Genomic DNA, 18894 nt, shown 5'->3' with positions numbered 1-18894 from the left:
AACCCCGTGCCAGCTCATCGCTGGGGAGTCACGGGACCTGGGAGTTAAGAGAGTGATGGGGGGGGGGGGGGTGGAGGGTGTATGTGCCTGTGCTGAGCGTGTTCCAGAGCGGTGGTGTGTTAATAATACTCGTCATGGCAGCGTGAGTGACTGGCCGCGCGCTCAGGGCATTGTTCTGTGAAGCCCCGCCCCCTCGTGCACGGAGTGATAGTGAAAGGTAGCCTGGAGGCCCCGGCACGCGACAGTTGGCTCCGTCTGTGACAGGGCGCGCGCCACATGCAGCCCGACTGCAAACTGCCGCTTCGGAGAATGACCGGAATGACCAGCTGGGGGTGGCAGCTGGAAACGCTGGGCTTGGCCTATCCTGTGGGCGCCTTTTACATTTCAGAAACAGATCTTTGGGGGGAACACCGGGCTCTTGGAAGAGACTAATGCTGTAGTATTAGTAAAAATCTGGCAAGGGGACTTATTTTCCCTACTTTTTGCTTGAAGTAAACACGCTCCCCTAGCTCCCAGCACTCTTCTCCATCCCTGCCTCCCTCTCCTCCTCGCCCCTCCCCGCGCGCGCTCCTCATGTGTTTCTATTTAAGGGCTGGCGCGCGGGCGCCTGCGATTGGCCCGCACAGACCCCTTTGAGTCCCAGCGCGAGCCCCGAGGAGAGGAGAAGGAGTCCCACCTCAGAGGGGGCAGCTCTGCACTGTCTCTCTGGGCCGGCCGGGGGTTGTGTCACGCATGCACGTCTTGGCGCGGGACGGTGGCGGTCACGTGGGAGCCCACCATGAAACCCTGTGACTAGCCCCCGGTGCCGCGCGCCCCTCGCCTCCCAATGTCCCTCTGCGCCGCTCTGCTGGGGGCCAGGGGAGGCTGCTGCTATATGGCCGGCCACTTGCGAGGATGCAGCGAGCTCACAATGGCTTCTGATTGGCTCGACGAGCAGGCGGCCAACCATGAGTCGGGTGCACCGAGGTCACCCCAAGGGAGCCATGTCCGGCAGCTGGCTGACCGCTTGCTTTCTTCCATCCCCAGGTTCGGACCCCAACTCTGACCCCATGATCCTGGAGCAATACGTGGTGGTCTCCAACTATGCCAAGCAGGAGAACTCCGAGATCAGCCTGCAGGCCGGCGAGGTGGTGGACGTCATCGAGAAGAACGAGAGCGGTAAGTCCCTTCCTGCCCTCCCCACGTCTGTTTTTGTTCTTTCCTCTCCCTCCCCTCCAGGAGCTGTGCATTAGCCCATCTGGTACTGTGCTCGGCTGCTGGCTGAGGAGTTCGAAGTCTCCCCTTCCTTGTTGGTTTGGGATTGAGGCCAAAATGTTTCCTTCTACTAGAAGAATGTCCACTATAAATGTGTATTTTAATGTACTATATTGTATAAATACAGCACAAGAACTTCTTTTGCATTGTTATACACATGTATTCTTATAAAGGTTTGTCAATGTGCATAAACGTGTTATGCACATTAGTGAAACAAGACAGCTAACGCTGAAAAACAAAAATGAAGAAATGGTGTTTTTGATGGTGTGTTGATTTTGCCTTTGAGTCTGCATTCTTATACTTTTGCACATCTGATAATGCATCCTTTCTGTGATGTTGCTTACTATGGTACATATCAGTAGCCTTGTTTGCAGACCGGGCCTACAGCGTTTTCTATAGCTGACAGAGACGTTTTAAGACAGGGGTACTCAAAGTACGGCCCGCGGGCCAGTAGCGGCCCGGCAAGCCTTCCTTGGCGGCCCGCGGACCTTGAGACATCGCACATGTGTTCTTTTTTAAACTTCAGCAAACATCTCTGTAGCAGCAGTGCGGCGTCAGAGACACTGCTCTGTGGGGGCCCAGGCGATTCCAGCCACAGTCAAGAGTGGGGCTGCAGGGGCGCTAATCGGTGAGCAAAGCCTCATTTACATGTAAATGGTCTTTCAAAGACCTGTGAAGTACTGGGGTCCCTGGAGGCTGTGTCAGCCCAGCCTGACACACAGGGGAGCAGGGGGGGGGAAGGGGGGAAAGAGGAGCGGACAGCAGGAACTGAGAGCTGTGAGAGGTGCGAGGACAGACTCGTGAGTTAGAGCCCGGGTGAGGGAAGGTGGGAGGGCAGAGCAGTGAGAGGGCAGACCCGTGAGTTAGAGCCCGGGTGAGGGAAGGTGGGAGGGCAGAGCAGTGAGAGGGCAGACTCGTGAGTTAGAGCCCGGGTGAGGGAAGGTGGGAGGGCAGAGCAGTGAGAGGGCAGACTCGTGAGTTAGAGCCCGGGTGAGGGAAGGTGGGAGGGCAGAGCAGTGAGAGGGCAGACCCGTGAGTTAGAGCCCGGGTGAGGGAAGGTGGGAGGGCAGAGCAGTGAGAGGGCAGACTCGTGAGTTAGAGCCCGGGTGAGGGAAGGTGGGAGGGCAGAGCAGTGAGAGGGCAGACCCGTGAGTTAGAGCCCGGGTGAGGGAAGGTGGGAGGGCAGAGCAGTGAGAGGGCAGACTCGTGAGTTAGAGCCCGGGTGAGGGAAGGTGGGAGGGCAGAGCAGTGAGAGGGCAGACTCGTGAGTTAGAGCCCGGGTGAGGGAAGGTGGGAGGGCAGAGCAGTGAGAGGGCAGACCCGTGAGTTAGAGCCCGGGTGAGGGAAGGTGGGAGGGCAGAGCAGTGAGAGGGCAGACTCGTGAGTTAGAGCCCGGGTGAGGGAAGGTGGGAGGGCAGAGCAGTGAGAGGGCAGACCCGTGAGTTAGAGCCCGGGTGAGGGAAGGTGGGAGGGCAGAGCAGTGAGAGGGCAGACTCGTGAGTTAGAGCCCGGGTGAGGGAAGGTGGGAGGGCAGAGCAGTGAGAGGGCAGACCCGTGAGTTAGAGCCCGGGTGAGGGAAGGTGGGAGGGCAGAGCAGTGAGAGGGCAGACCCGTGAGTTAGAGCCCGGGTGAGGGAAGGTGGGAGGGCAGAGCAGTGAGAGGGCAGACTCGTGAGTTAGAGCCCGGGTGAGGGAAGGTGGGAGGGCAGAGCAGTGAGAGGGCAGACCCGTGAGTTAGAGCCCGGGTGAGGGAAGGTGGGAGGGCAGAGCAGTGAGAGGGCAGACCCGTGAGTTAGAGCCCGGGTGAGGGAAGGTGGGAGGGCAGAGCAGTGAGAGGGCAGACTCGTGAGTTAGAGCCCGGGTGAGGGAAGGTGGGAGGGCAGAGCAGTGAGAGGGCAGACCCGTGAGTTAGAGCCCGGGTGAGGGAAGGTGGGAGGGCAGAGCAGTGAGAGGGCAGACCCGTGAGTTAGAGCCCGGGTGAGGGAAGGTGGGAGGGCAGAGCAGTGAGAGGGCAGACTCGTGAGTTAGAGCCCGGGTGAGGGAAGGTGGGAGGGCAGAGCAGGGAGTGAGAGCCCGGTGAGGTGGGAGGGCAGCAGGGAGTGAGAGCTGGGTGAGGTGGGAGGGCAGCAGGGAGTGAGAGCCTGGGTGAGGTGGGAGGGCAGCAGGGAGTGAGAGCCCTGTGAGGTGGGAGGGCAGAGCAGGGAGTGAGAGCCTGAGTGAGGTGGGAGGGCAGCAGGGAGTGAGAGCCTGGGTGAGGTGGGAGGGCAGCAGGGAGTGAGAGCCTGGGTGAGGTGACAGAGGGCAGCAGGGAGTGAGAGCCGGGTGAGGTGAGACAGATAGAGATAGTGACAGATAAAGACATATAGAGACAGACAGATAGAGGCAGAGACAGATAGAGACAGGGGCAGACAGAGCTAGGTAGGGTCAAAGACAGGGACAGAGACAGATAGATGTAGATGCAGACAGCTTTAGAGACAGAGAGAGAGACAGAGAGAGAGACAGAGACAGACAGAGAGAGACACAGAGAGAGAGAGTGAAACAGACAGAGGGAGGGATGGAGACTGAGAGGGAGATAGACAGAGGGAGATAGACAGAGGGAGATAGACAGAGGGAGATAGACAGAGGGAGACAGGCAGAGGGAGGGAGACAGGCAGAGGGAGGGAGACAGGCAGAGGGAGGGAGACAGGCAGAGGGAGGGAGACAGGCAGAGGGAGGGAGACAGGCAGAGGGAGGGAGACAGGCAGAGGGAGGGAGACAGATGGAGGGAGGAAGACAGATGGAGGGAGGAAGACAGATGGAGGGTGACAGAGGGAGAAAGGGAGACAGACAGAGGGAGAGAGGGCCCTTGGTGGTGACAGGTTGCGCTATACAAGTATGCCACAATACAATACAAAGAGGGAGACGGAGAGAGGGAGACAGACAGAGGGAGAAAGAGGGAGAGTGGGAGATAGACAGAGGGAGGGAGACAGACATAGGGTGACAGAGGGAGACAGACAGAGGGAGGGAGACAGACAGACAGAGGGAGGGAGACAGACAGAGGGAGGGAGACAGACAGAGGGAGGGAGACAGACAGAGGGAGGGAGACAGACAGACAGACAGAGGGAGGGAGACAGACAGACAGAGGGAGGGAGACAGACAGACAGAGGGAGGGAGACAGACAGACAGAGGGAGGGAGACAGACAGACAGAGGGAGGGAGACAGACAGACAGAGGGAGGGAGACAGACAGACAGACAGAGGGAGGGAGACAGACAGACAGAGGGAGGGAGGGCAACAGACAGAGGGAGGGAAGCCGACAGACAGACAGAGGGAGGGAGGGAGACAGAGGGTGGAATGGAGACAGAGGGAGGGAGGGAGGGAGACAGACAGGGCAGACGGAGGGAGGGAGACAGAGGGAGATGGACAGTGGGACACAGATAGAGGGAGACAGATGGAGGGAGACGGAGAGAGGGAAGGAAAGAGAGGGAGGGAGACAAAGAGAGAAAGAGGTGAGACAGAGAGACAGAGGGAGAGAAACAGAGGGAGTCAGAGAGAGAGGGAAGGAGAGAGCGAGAGAAAGATAGAGGGAGGGAGACAGAGAGAGGGAGGGAGAGATGGAGAGAGAGAGAGAGAGCGAGAGAGAGAGAGATGTGTGTGTATGCTGGTCTGTTGGCTCAGTGGATAAACGCGTCCGCTGCAGGGGCCTGTGTTTAACTTCATGGTCACAGTTTTTTTCTTTCTAGCCCCTCCCACCTCCCCCACTGACCCCGCCTCCACCGGTGCGGCCCTCGGCCACAAACCACACTGTAAATTCGGCCCCCGAGAGAAAGTTTGTGAGTACCCATGTTTTAAGACATGGGCAAAGTGGGCTCTTGCCTAGGGCCCCAGCCTTTCAAACCCCCCCTCCATCGCCCACAATAGATCCAGCTCTGTTCTGCTGTCTCTTGCCTGATGACCTTTAATACTTCTGAAACAGATTGTTTTAAATACCGTTTTACTTTAATGTATCTTTTAATGTGGGTGATATGTAGAGTCTGTTACAGTCGTGTTGCAGAGAAATGGTAATGTTTTATGACACATCCATTAAAAAAAAGTTTTTTAGATCGAAACAGGACTTTGCTTATTAGAAATTTGACGTCACAGAGATTTGTAGGAACATTCGTGAACTGCTGCTGTGTTACAATATTGAAAACACACCTCACTATCCCTGAATATTAGATGTAATCACATTCAGCATTTGGGTGAGTGTGCCTGTTCACTACCAGTGACCTGGCCAAAAAAGGCATGAAAGAGTTGAAATTGGAACATATATTCAAAGCTGTTATGAACAGTGGCCCCAAAAATTCGTTTGGCCCAGGGCCTCCAAAATTCTTAACATGTCCTTGATATCTGGAGGCGGATTATAGGTGATCAGCAAAATCTCATCTTTCCTAAGCTAATGCTTATCAACATTGTGGGCTATCCTTTGTGAGGGACACGCCGCTGATGCTCCTGCATACCTGAAGGGAGATCAGCAGGTGCTGCACATCTACTGCGGTTTGTGGGATTCCAATTGCAAGATGCCCTTCGATGCTGAGATGTGCAAAGCCCTAGAACCATCAGCAACCCAAGCAACACCCCACATTGTTCAAACCCCCCCGTATAATTCTTGACTCTGCATGTTCCTATTGTGATATATGGCCACGTCTCTGCATATTATAAGGTTTTGGGAGAGATACTATAATTGAAAATTGTCAATTACACTTCTGATCTGACTCGATCACTGGGATCATCCTGACCACTCTCACAGCAGCACTTACTGCTCTCACAGCAGGCCTTACCTTTATTTTTACATCTGCTTTCTCTGTACCTTTGTGATTTCATCCGTCTCTTTTAGTCCAATTTCTAATAGCTGGATAAGGAAAAACAGGAACCAAATTTTTTGAAAACTACCACGTTTTTGAAGAACGTTTGCACACCACTTGTGTGCACATTCTGGAAATGATTCAGGTCTGAACATTGCTTGGAGGGGACACGGACGAGCCCTTTCATATTTACCATCAGGGGGTAATGCATATATGCCCCTTAGATAGGGTCTGAAATAAGCCTGCTGGAGATAAACATATATCGTGTTAAGGAGGGAAGGGGGTGCCTTGGTTGAACATGACTCATGAGTGCTGGGGGGAGGAGGGAGAATTGGAAAAACAGAACTCACGTGCTCCATACCATAAAGCGCTTCAACCCCTCATTAGGTGTACCACATGTTATATACATCCAATTACAATGCAATGGGTAATTGTCCAATTGCCTGTGATAGATTTTTTTTGCCTAATCCGCTGACTGTACTTGTCACTTGACCATGGCTATATTTTGTTTTTGTTCTTGAGATTTTTCGCAGTAATTGTTAACATGGTTCTGTAAAAGCCTGCTCTCTAGTTACCCTGCTATTTTCTGACATGTCGTGACAAGCACCGGGGCCTGGTGATCCAATGACTGACTCTTTAAAGCAGTTTCCCCTACGGGGCAGCAGTTATGAGTGTACACATGTATACATCAGGCTGCCAGCTGTGCAGCGTATTCATTGCACAACCAATACACTGAGGCATCCTCCTTGGGGAATATGGAAAGCCTGCAGGTGTTCACATGTGCAGACCTGTGCCTGTTAGGAACTTTACCGCATATGCTGAGCACCACACTGGAATCTCACTCAAGTTACCAGTACACTCACGCCCCGCAGATTTTGTATTGTTGCTATGTTTTGTACGGTGATAATAATGCACTTAGAACTTAATTTATTTAAGGTTCTTTTTTTCGTTTTCACTCGTACCTACTGTTTAGTCGTTCGTTTAACACTCGTGAAAACATCTCTAGGAAAGAAGTCATGTTTGTTTTATGGATCCCCGGCCTTCCCAACTTGATGCTGAACTTTCCCTCAGAGCAGCCAACACCATCGGCCCCGCCTGACCGCCTCGCAACGTGTCCACTCCCACTGAGACGGGGAAGCCAAGCTCTGGGCCGCGGTCAAGAGGCCCTGCCCGCCCCCCGAGCAGCGTTTGGATCCATTTATCAACCCCCGCCAAAGCAAACCCTTCTCCGCGCGCGGACCTGACAGAGAGCAGGCGCGTGACACGCAATCCCACCGACATGCAGCGTTGCTGAGCTCACTGGAGACTTGCGTTGCCTTCGCCAGATGTTTGCACACCCCCAGCTGCTTCCAAACTTTGAACAACTTATTTTAACCCTTTAACAACTAATTGGTACAGAGAAGCGAGGCGATAAACTGTGTGTTAGCAGCTCCACCCCTTTGATAGTATCAGGATCTGTGATTTTTTTTTTTTAAATGGAGGAGACCCGGAAACAGTTTTATTGTGAAAGTGCGGCTTTCTGATAAGGTAGCAATTAACTGTCAGGAAGGAAAAGTGAAGCACACACACGCCTAACACTTCCATTGGGTCTGCCAGCATTCAGAATTTATTTTTATTGAGGTCGGCCATGCATAAAACAAAAATTCAATAATCTCTTGTGTCTAGAACAGAGAAGACTTGTGAAGTGGGAGGAATGAGCAGGCTGGATAGAGTGATAGGCCTCACCCAAGGATTTGGATGTTACTCTTGCTGTGGTCAGTTCATGTGCCAGGCAGTGTACTGGCTGACCACCCACTGAACCAACAGACCAGAACATGGGGGACCCAGAAGCAGCACACGCTGGGGTTTAGGTGCAGCACAATGGCATTCCTGTAGGGCAGGTAATTCCTCGCATTGGCCCCGAGTAATGTTCTGGAACAGCTGGAGCTGTAATGCTCTAAATGACTCCAGCACAACATTGTCTCTTTACTGTTTATCGTGAGAGGAGGATGATAAACTGTATCCCTTCCTGGCAGAGGAGCAGGAGGCAGATACAGCACATTGGAGACTGTAAAGAGGCTTCCAGATATCCTCATTTTTACGCGAGCAAAGATCAAAAGTGAGTCATTGGCGCTCAAGAAAGGCGTTCTCGTGACCTTCACGGATACTATGACCTCGATCACTAAGACTTTTTTTCTGTGTTTTTGTCTCTTGTCGCTCCAAGCCCTTGGTCATTGATGGGTTGTGATGCTGATAAGAGTTCTAGATGATTCTGTATGAGACCTGTATGTGAACGGTGGCTGCCTTCATCTCAACATCTGAACTCACTCGGAGGTAATGAGAAGATTAAGTAAAATAATGTATGTACTCTCAGCATCAGGTACTCGGCAACAACCTCACCCAGAGGGTGGGTGTAAGTATGCGGACCCTTCATAGCCCATTAGTCTTTCTTCAGTGTTGGGATCTATTCTTACCCCAATGATGATTTAATAGCAACAAAAGCTCAAGTCACAAAACAGCTGTAACAACTATGTACTGAACATAGGAAACTTAAATGGAAATTACAATATTTAACTTTCAGTGCAGAGTTTATTTTAAAGGATGCCCTGAAACAGGCAGAGGCTGATCCACCTCACCCGATGTATCTAAAAATATAACACAGAATTTAGAGACCCTAACTTTAAGACATGAGGCGAAACGTGTAGTAACCTGCAAAAGAAAGGCTGGTTCAGTGCCATGGCAAACCATAAACACACTATAGTTTGTCAGGAAAACCTCTGAGTGTTCAAGACCAGTGATGTCACTGTGTTAGTACGCCAATGGGCCATATCTGTAATGACCAAGGTCTTCAGTGTGCCGAACAACGGACTATACGTTTCCAAAGATGGAGGAAGGTAGGAAATGCAGTATTACAAAATGTAATATCTCAAGCACAAATAATGAGATTAAATATGTAAAACGTTTGCATAACAATACTTACTTCAGCCTTGTCAGGGCTTTTGCTGACATTCATAAAATATGGCTTGGCAACATTTATCAAGTCGAATGACTTGTTATCAAATTGATAACATAGATTATCAAACATGGAAGATGAAAGCAGGAGTTGGTTATCATGATTGACATCCTCTTACCTGATCCCCACAATATGTATATTCTTCCACGTGGAGAAGTATTTAACATATGGGACTTTCTGCAGAAGCTTGTTGGCCATCCTGCTTGTGCCCACATCATCCTCCAAACCATGCCATCCCTAGCTGCCATATTTTCCATCCTGCTGTCAACCAAAGCAAATATCCACATTCTTCTTAAGTGCTTAGATGTTTTCAAGCAAAACTGAGAGACAAATTAGCAAAATCATCTGGGGAACCTCTTGCACCTTTCTTGCTTGATTTCCAAACTAGTAATTCCTAATTTTGGTTTTCATGAGAAAATCCTGGAGTTCAAGTGTTGTTCCAATTTAGGCTAACATTTTTTTTAATTCCTTGCTTCCTGTGGGATTTTCCCATTTACAGTTCAGGCTTGGAAATACATGCGAATTCCTATATTCCTTACTTTCTTGGTTTACAAGGTAAACTGAGTCCCTTACCCTTCCAAGTCGAAATAAGGTCTAGTTGTCTTCATTGGTCACTCACATAAACTATCGGATATTTTTTTGCCATTGTTTCTTTATGGAAAAAAGATATGGTATGTGTAGGTCAAACTTCTGGCTATTATTGTTGTTGAAAGTTGGTAACTTGTGCCCAGCAAACTCAAGGGTTGCCACTTTCTTCCCTTTGCAAGGGATCCTTTGATTGGCGAAGCCCCACTACTTTTCCAAGTGTACCCCCTGACCCCTCACTGTGCCTCATTGAGCTTCAGTTACCTTAGAGGAATTTGTTTTGTTCATCTTTTTGTTTAATCAACCCATACTGTTGCTTAAGAGATCTACAGTGAGTTACCTCATTCCTGGATGGAATTTATCAATGTCTGCTCAATCGCATTATCAGGCGCCATTGTGAAAAAAAGAAACTTTTTCTCTCGCTCTTCGATCAAGAGACCACATGCGTTTACCAGGGCCAGACAGGCCGTTGTGGGCACCGGGCAACCCCCAGGTGCGCCGCAAGGGTGGGGGCCGGTTTTGGGCCCCTGGGGGCCGTTTTTGTTACAGGGCCGTTTATGCAGCATACCTGCAAAATCTGCCCTGTAACAAAATCGGCCGAAAACCGGCCCGGCACCGAGCTCGGTCGCACCCCCAACCTTTCCCCGGGGGGCGGCCAAGCACTTTACCGGGGCCGGTTTTGGTTACCAGTCCGGCCCTGGCTTTTACCTAGGTGTCTGGCATGAAAAAGCTTTCATCACTCTGCCCTTTCCACTAATTTTTAAGATTCAACCACGATGTAACCCAAACGACATAACCCTATGCCTGGCTCTTTGTTTACTAGACCAAACACCTGCCACTACACCCACAGCGCTTGCTCTTTGATAGTGAATCGAATCTCCACATCTTAAATATAGACCATGCTGGACCTCATGAAATCGGCATGATATCAGTCACCCTCCTGTTTCAGATGTTGAGCTCTCCATGAGAATATTTCACTAAACAGCTAAATGAGTGACATTGGAAGTGCAAGACATAGTTCGCTGCCACCACTGAGTCGAACAGGTATTCCTCAATTTTCAATCAATCAAACAGGATTTGTAGAGCGCGGCTGTTTCACTCGTGAGGGTCTCTGATGTACTGTCTGATAAAGCTGCCTGTTCTCCTATCGGTTGAACATCCATCTCTTGAGGTCCTTCCTGAATTGCTGGAGCGATGGTGAGGCTCTGAGGTACCGGGGGGGAGCTCATTCCAGGTCTTGGCTGTTACATTGTGGCAGGGACTTCTGCTAGTGAAGGTTCATGTGCTCTATCTTGAAAAGAGGTCTATACTGAATAACAAAAGGAGTTGCACATGTACTGCCATGATTACTTTATCCAGAATATTATTTTCCCCAAATTGTCACGAGGGCTCCACAGGAAGGAAGCGTTAAACAAGATTGATGTGTTCTCCACTGAAGACAACTTTGTATTTTTTATCAGTTTGTAACCTCAGACAAAAGAGTCGTGGTTCCTCCTATTAAATGTGCTATACTAATTGTTTGTGTGCTAGGTGTTGTGCACAGTGTGTTTAGCAGGTACTCCCTGCATTTCTGAGGAAAGTAAAAAGCAATCACATTTCTCAGGTGTGTTGCTACTGAGGAGGTGGCTACCACATTCAATATTCAATCAGTGTGGGGAGGGAAATGGACCACAAGTCTGCTCCCGGCTGGTGGGAGCATTGTTAAAGCTTCCGCCTTCTGGGAGCACACTTTATGTTTGCTCCCGTTTGGCATGAGTTGTACAAATGCTCCCACTGGGCCAAGGAACACATAAGTTTATATTCTCGTGCCGGTGCGGGAAGGGAAACTGCTTGGACTGATAAAGTCTCAGGGAGTGGGGCTGCATAGCCTCCCTCCCTTTTTCAAAAAGTGACAGCCCTGGGGAATGGGGTCCCTAGGGTGTTTTAAAGGTGTGGGCAGGGGGACTGCGTGACCCACTCCCCTTAAAAATAAGTTGGGCCCCAGGGGATGGGGTCCATGGCGCCGAATATGGCTGGGGGAAGGGGATTGTGCCCCAGCCATGTTTACTGAATCGAACCCCGAGGGTTGAGGTCCTACAGGCTGATTATGGTTTGGGGAGGGGAGCAACACTCCTCCTCCCAATGTTAATACATTTGGCTCATTGGGATGGGTTTTCCTGGGCCGAATATGGTTCAGGGAAGGGGGTCGTGTGCTCCCCTACCAATATTCATAAATCGGGCCGCGGGGATGGGGGAATGCAGGTTGAGGAGGGGGGCATGCACCCCCCCTTATTAATTAAACAATGCCGCCCTGGCCACTATTTTAATTTTTTGCCGCAATCCCACTAGTCCAGCAAGATCATGGCAAAAACTCCCTCCTGAGTAAAGGGGACTTTATCCCCCAACCAGTAGTGTGCCAGGAGGCATGTTTGCAGATTGGTGGAGAAAGGGGTGTGTGGCATCTGCGCACCTTTCAGCAATCCAGCTGTGTGGGGCTTACCGGAGGTAACAGGTAGGCTAAGGACCCCCAGCAGCGAAGGGGACTCTAATCACCATCCAAGAGCGCAACAGGGAGCACGTTGGCAGAGTGGTGGGCAAAGAGGGTGTGGCCTCCAATGAGAACTTAGCAATCCTGATGTGTGGGACTTACTGGAGGTAACAGGAGGGGTAGTTGGCCCCCAAGGACCTTGGGTGCCAACTACCCCTCCTGTTACCTCCGGTAAATCCCACACAGTGGGATTGCTAAGAGGTCTTCGGAGTCCATGCCCCCTTTCTGCACCACTCTGCAAACATGCCTCCTGGCACACTTCTGGTTAGTGGATGAAGTCCACTTTACTCCTGAGGGACTTTGGGGGCCAAGAAGCACTCCTGGTACCTCCTGTAAGTCCTAAGCAGTGAAATTCCGGAGTGCTGGTTGGAGGCCCAACCCCCTTTCTCCGCCACTCTGCAAATGTTACAACTAGTTAAACAAGCATTTGCAATGCAATAGGTTTTGCATTTGCGAGAGTTAGAGCTATTGGCGTTGTAAATGTAAACGTTTTTTAGAAATGTTTTTTGGAGTGGAGTGGATGTATGTTGTGTGTAGTGGAATTATGTGGTATGTTGTACAGTGAAATTATGCGGATAGGAAGTGTGGTATTTGGTGTATAGGAATTATGTGGCGTGGTATTATGTGTTATGAAGAGTAATTATGTGGCATGGTAGTCTGTGTTGTGGAGTGGTAAACTCAGGTTTAGTCTTCCTTATTTCCATAGAAGCTAAACTATAAATTCAAAAAGACACAAAAAAAGAAGCAACTACAGAGGAGCCCTTGTGGACCTAGTCAGAGGTATAAGAAGGGCCACAGGAATTATGCGACTCTTCGGCCGCGCAGATGTTCACATAATTATACATTTTCTGCATTTGCCACATTATCCTTCATTTGCCGCATAACCTGCAGATTTGAACAAAAAAAAAGCCTTGTTTCTAGCTGAAACGGCTCAAATGTTGACAAAACTGCAGTGACATGTGTGACAGTGTGGTGAAAGGCCCTTTGCAACGCTGGAATGGTCATGTGTTACTTATTGATACATTTGGGTGTTAAATTGGTACTAATGGTGCGCAAACCTCTCTTGCTTGTCTGTGCCTCTCTTGCCTCTTCTGCACCTGTTGCTTCTTTCTGCACCACTGTTGCCTCTTTCTGCACATCACTTGCTTCTTTCTGCACCCCTCTTGCCACTTTCTGCACCCCTCTTGCCTCTTTCTGCACCCCTCTTGCCTCTTTCTGCACCCCTCTTGCTTCCTTCTGCACCCCTCTTGCCTCTTTCTGCACCCCCTTGCTTCTTTATGCGCCCCTCTTCCCTCTTTCTGCAGCTCTTTTGCCTGTTTCCGCATCCCCTAGCTTCTTTCTGCACTTATTTTCCATCTTTCTGCAACTCTCTTGCTTTTTTCTGCACCCCCATTGCCTTTGTGCACCCTTCTTGCCTCTTTGTGCACCCTACTTGCCTTTTTCTGCACCCTTCTTGCCTCTTTCTGCACCCTTCTTGCTGCTTTCTGCACTTCTCGTGCTTCTTTCTATACCTCTCTTGCTTCTTTCTGCACCTCTCGGGCTTCTTTCTGTAGCTCTATAACTTCTTTCTTCTGCACCTCTCTTGCTTCTTTGTGCACTTTTCTTGCATCCTTGTGCACTTTTCTTGCATCCTTGTGCACTTCTCTTACGTCTTTCTGCACTTCTCTTGCCTTTCTGCACCCCTCTTGCCTCTTTCTACACCCCTCTTGCTTCTTTCTGCACCCCTTTTGCTTCTTTCTGCACCCCTTTTGCTTCTTTCTGCACCCCTCTTGCCTCTTTCTGCACCCTTCTTCCCTCATTCTGCGGCTCTTTTGCCTGTTTCTGCATCCCTCTTGCCTCTTTCTGCACCTATTTTCCATCTTTCTGCACCTCTTTCTTCTTTCTGCACCCCATTGCCTCTTTCTGCACCCCTCTTGCCTCTTTATGCACCCTTCTTGCCTTTTTCTACACCCTTCCTGCCTCTTTCTGCACCCTTCTTCCCTTTTTCTACACCCTTCTTGCCTCTTTCTGTACCCTTCATACATCTTTCTGCACCCTTCTTGCTTCTTTCTGCACTTCTCTTGCTTCATTCTATACCTCTCTTGCTTCTTTCTATACTTCTCTTGCTTCGTTCTGCACCTCTCTGGCTTCTTTCTGCAGCTCTATAGCTTATTTCTTCTGCACCTCTCTTGCTTCTTTGTGCACTTCTCTTGCATCCTTGTGCACTTCTCTTAAGTCTTTCTGCACTTCTCTTGCCTCTTTCTGTACTCCAATGGGAAGTGCAAGCTGTCAAATTTAAAGGTCTGCGGGCTCTCATGACTGAGGTATATGTCAACTTGTACATGTATGTTCACACTACATCTGAAGATGGTGGCTTAAAAAGCAGATAGCTAATCCTTTAGGTGGTCAAATCTTCTCAGTTCTGCTTCTTTCTGCACCTCTCATGCCTCTTTCTGCACTTCACTTGCTTCTTTTTGTGCCGTTCTTCCTTTTTCTGCATGTCCTACCTATGTAGGCATAGTTAGAAAATAGCATTTAAAAAATGTTAGAAATTCACTGAAAAACCCCCACATTTCAAGGATGTTATATAGTTAGGCTGACATTCCACTCGTACAAAATCAGAGAAATTTAGCCGTTCTAGTTAGCTGAGCTAACTATAACTCGCTCCCCCGCAATGCACTGCTGATGACATCACATATTACAACACTCATGACATGGTCTGTGGCATCACTGATGACATCTCAAATTACATCACTTATGACATCATCCATTTAATATTTGATGCACCTCCTCACACCCTAATATAACCTTTCATACACCCACTCTAAACTACAGACTACCATTCTCAAAACCACAGACACACCAATACCAGTTGGTACATACCCAACCACTGATTTATAGGTCTACACATATCCACTCACTCACCCATACAGTCACTCATACACGCAGTCACTCATCAATACAGCCAATAATGTATGCACCTATAGACCCATACAGACACTCACATACCGCTAATCACCCAAAGAGTTACTCACACACCTAGTCAGTCACCCAAAGAATCAATCACACCGCCATTTACTCACCTAGACAGTTATACACACACCGCCTTATGAATTCATACAGATACTAACACATACTTACTCTCTTATACAATCACTGACACAAGAACACACCTCCATACAGCAACTCTCACAATCACTCACTCTCACAGTCACTTACATACTCCAGCACTCACATATACTGCCTTTCACATATGTAGTTACTCACACATATACCACTGAGACATTCATTCACTCACCAAAATAGCCATACGTACACTCACTTACCCATACAACCCGTCCCAGACACACTCTTGAACCCATACACCCAGTGAATCACCCACTCACACATCCATGCAGGGAGTCCCTCCCCCCAGACACTCAGGCACCCATACGGGTACTCAGACAACCAATCATCAACCCATATAGACACTCATGTAGCTACTCACCAACCCATGCAGCCACTAAGACACCAACTGACAGACTGATGCAGACATTCACACAGATTAGTAATTCACTCATGCATTCACTAAGAAAAGTTTAATCACTCACGTATACAGTCAGTCACACACCCACTAAATCAGCCATTCAGACTCTCATACACCCACTCATTCTTCAATACACCTTGGCGTGTGTGTGTCTGTATGTATATGTATATAATAAAACTTTTTTGAAACAGTTGCTGGATTATGTCATCAGTGATGTCACTGACCATGTCATGTGTGATGTAATATGTGATGTCAAGCAGTGCAGTGCATTGCTTGGCCACCCGAGTTATAGTTAGCTCAGCTAACTATAATGGCTGAATTTCTCTGGTTTTGTACGAGTGAAATGTCAGCTTAACTATAACGTCCCTGAAATCTGTGTTTTTTTCAGTGAATGTGTATATCTTACACAGTGGAAGTTTTAGGTAGGACCAGCTTCTACAGGAATTGGAAATTTTGGTTTGCTATTAACTGTGGGACAGTTTGACAAAACTTCGCAATACTTTAATAAAAAAATTACAAAAACGGTTCCTCCACCTTCGCTGCTCCTTGGAAAACTTTGAGGTGATGTATCAAGCAAGGGCTGAGAAGGTGATGGTGGGGGGTGGTGGTGATGCCATAACAAGTTATTGTTATGTCATTTCCTACAGGAAACTTAGACACAGCTACAGCCAAAAAGGCTGAATGGAATTACACAAAAATTGGCAGAAAGCACCATCTTGACCAAGAAAACCATGTTTTTTGTGATTTGGTATAATTCCCTTTCAGTCATTTTTGAGGAATTGAAGTTCACAATCTATAAGTATTTATAAATGCAGGAGTATCATAGGACTAGCTGTTCAAAATATAAGATCTGATTGACTGCCTTACATCAACAAAAATGTTTGATAACCACTCTAGTACTCAAGGACTCCGTCTCTGTGTCTGGAAAAAAAGAAAAAGAACCTATAAGGTGTGGGGGGGGGGGGTTGGGATATCCTGACCCCCAAGTACTTGTGGGGGTGTTCCAGATGGAACTTCCTGAGGCTAAAAACGGTCTTTTTTTGTTTTAGCAGAACCGCAGCAGTCCTGCGATACAGGAGTAAAATTGTTATAAAAAAATCCCCTGCCCTCCTTTCCATAATTAGAATCCCCCCATGGTGGACTAGGCCATGGAGAGGTCACTGCATTCTTTTTTTTAATATGGCGAGGTGATGTGTATGTGCGCAGCTTCCTGAGCTGTATGACCCTGGGGACCTCAAACCTTGGGCTCAACTTATTTTTATTTGGCAAAGGGAGCTTGAGACCAACCTTTCCAAGCCACATATTTCCCCGACCTCTGGGGCCCAACACATTCTTCATTTATTTGGGGACGGGGCATGGGTCCTCAGCACCGAACCACTTAATGGCCCCAAGAACCCCATCCTCACAGTCAGACGGTAGACTGTGTCCTGGGTACCCCATCCACTGGGACACTGTGTGTTCCCTGTCTCCTCTCTGGCAGTTAGCGAACATGGGTTTCCTCCAGCCCGGTGGGAATCGGAAACAGAAGCTGCTCCCATCAGGCAGGAGCAAACAAGTAAAGTTGGGTCCCACTGGAACAAAGGACGTGCGGTGTATGGAGAGGCGGTGGGGTCAATGAACTCCCACCGCAGTCCTCTACATTATCCAAAGTTTTGGGTGCTTGGGAGGGACTAGGACACCATAATTAAAAAATGTTTAAGAAGTGGTCAGCTCTCACCGGCACCCAGGATGGGTGCTGAATGGGGAGCGGTGGAGCCCATGGGCTCCCAAGAGAAAAAATGAGTTATTTGTGCCTCGTGTAGGACCGGGGCACCCTCCATTAAAAAAATAATAATAAAAGTTGTAGCCGACTCTCAGCACAGCCAATAAGGGTGCAGGCCAGGGAGCCAACAAGGAAATGGTGGCATTGTGGCAGAGTCTGCGTCCCCCCATGGTGGGACCCAGGCACCCAAAATATACATTTATTAATAAGAAAAATACTTGGTGTGAGAGGCCACTAAGAAGAAAAAGAGCTCCACAGCTACTCATAAAATATTCACTCCTCTGGAGCAGCACCGCATAATGCCCTGCGAGGACTTTATTTTTACAATTGGGGCACCACAAATGATTTATTTAAATGTTGTGGGGGCTGCAGGGAGCACAGCAGGCCCCCAGAACCATAAAAAACATATAGTAAGTCTTCTGGGTCATTAAATACATGACCCCCAGGAGAGCTTGCTATTGTGTTCTTAAACTACTTTTAGCTGAAGCTGTATGCTTTTCAGCTGAAGTTTGAAGACCCCATGTTTTTGTCCCATGACGGCATTATGATGCTTAAATAGTGTTAAAGAAAGACTGAAACACGTTTATGGCTGTTTCAATTAAAAATGCTTTATTTAAGCCATTTTTGGTACAATTATTATTCTTGCTTGTTGCCGTGTGTATTAATAAGGAATGTGTTGTATTGTGGATATTAATAAATGATTGTGCAAGTAGGTCTTCTTTTTTTCAAATGAGCTCCCTTCTATTACTTTCCGTTAAAACCCCCCAGAAATTCACTGAGGAAAATCAAAGGTTAAACTGACAGTTACAGTTAGGTATAGTAATAATATCTTACTTTAAATTAGTAAAATCTTGGCAATTCACTGAAAAAAACAGATTAAAGTGACATTATACTTAGGTGAAAATGTCAGTTAAAATATAATGTCTTAAACACTAAAAACCACTGAAATTCACCAGTTATAGTTAACTCAAGTAACTATAACTTAAGCCCTTACCATGCACTGCTTATGACCTCGCATATTAAATCACTCATGACATGTTATATAACATTATTGACGATAAGTGAAATTACATAATTGGTGGAAACACTGTGCATAACGGAGGAGCGAGTTACAGTTACTTCATTTAACTATAACTGGCGACTATTAGTGTTTTCTAGAGTTTAAAATGTTACGTTTTAACTCGTTACATTTTAACTGCCCTTTTCACCTAACTATAACGTACGTTAACATTTGTTTTTTCAGTGAAAATTAATTTTCTGTAGTGCACTGTAGACAAAGCAACCCTTTATTATGTTCCTTCACATTTCCTAGCCTGGCCGCAGTCATTTCCTCGGCTAATGCTGGGAATAGCCATTGAGACATCCAGGGGGCGTACACTTGCATTGGTGAAGCGTATGTAGTTGTGCTGGGGTCCTGAGGCCGAGGGGCCACTGAACCCTGATTATTGC

General features: G+C 48.4%; 1 protein-coding gene across 5 annotated transcripts in view; it reads left to right on the top strand.

Moving 5' to 3' along the window:
• The window catches only part of SH3PXD2A (SH3 and PX domains 2A), an 868884-nt gene that overhangs the window by 646437 nt on the left and 203553 nt on the right, over positions 1-18894 (top strand). For all 5 annotated transcript variants that reach the window (XM_078643704.1, XM_078643703.1, XM_078643706.1 and 2 more), the window contains one exon: positions 1027-1158. In XM_078643704.1, coding sequence (XP_078499830.1) covers positions 1027-1158 — 132 coding nt within the window. The remainder of the gene's footprint in view (positions 1-1026; positions 1159-18894) is intronic.

This window comes from Lissotriton helveticus, chromosome 5_1 (assembly GCF_964261635.1).
Source record: "Lissotriton helveticus chromosome 5_1, aLisHel1.1, whole genome shotgun sequence".
In the NCBI taxonomy this organism is placed as follows: Eukaryota; Metazoa; Chordata; class Amphibia; order Caudata; family Salamandridae; genus Lissotriton; species Lissotriton helveticus.
This window is presented reverse-complemented; position numbering and strand designations above follow the sequence as displayed.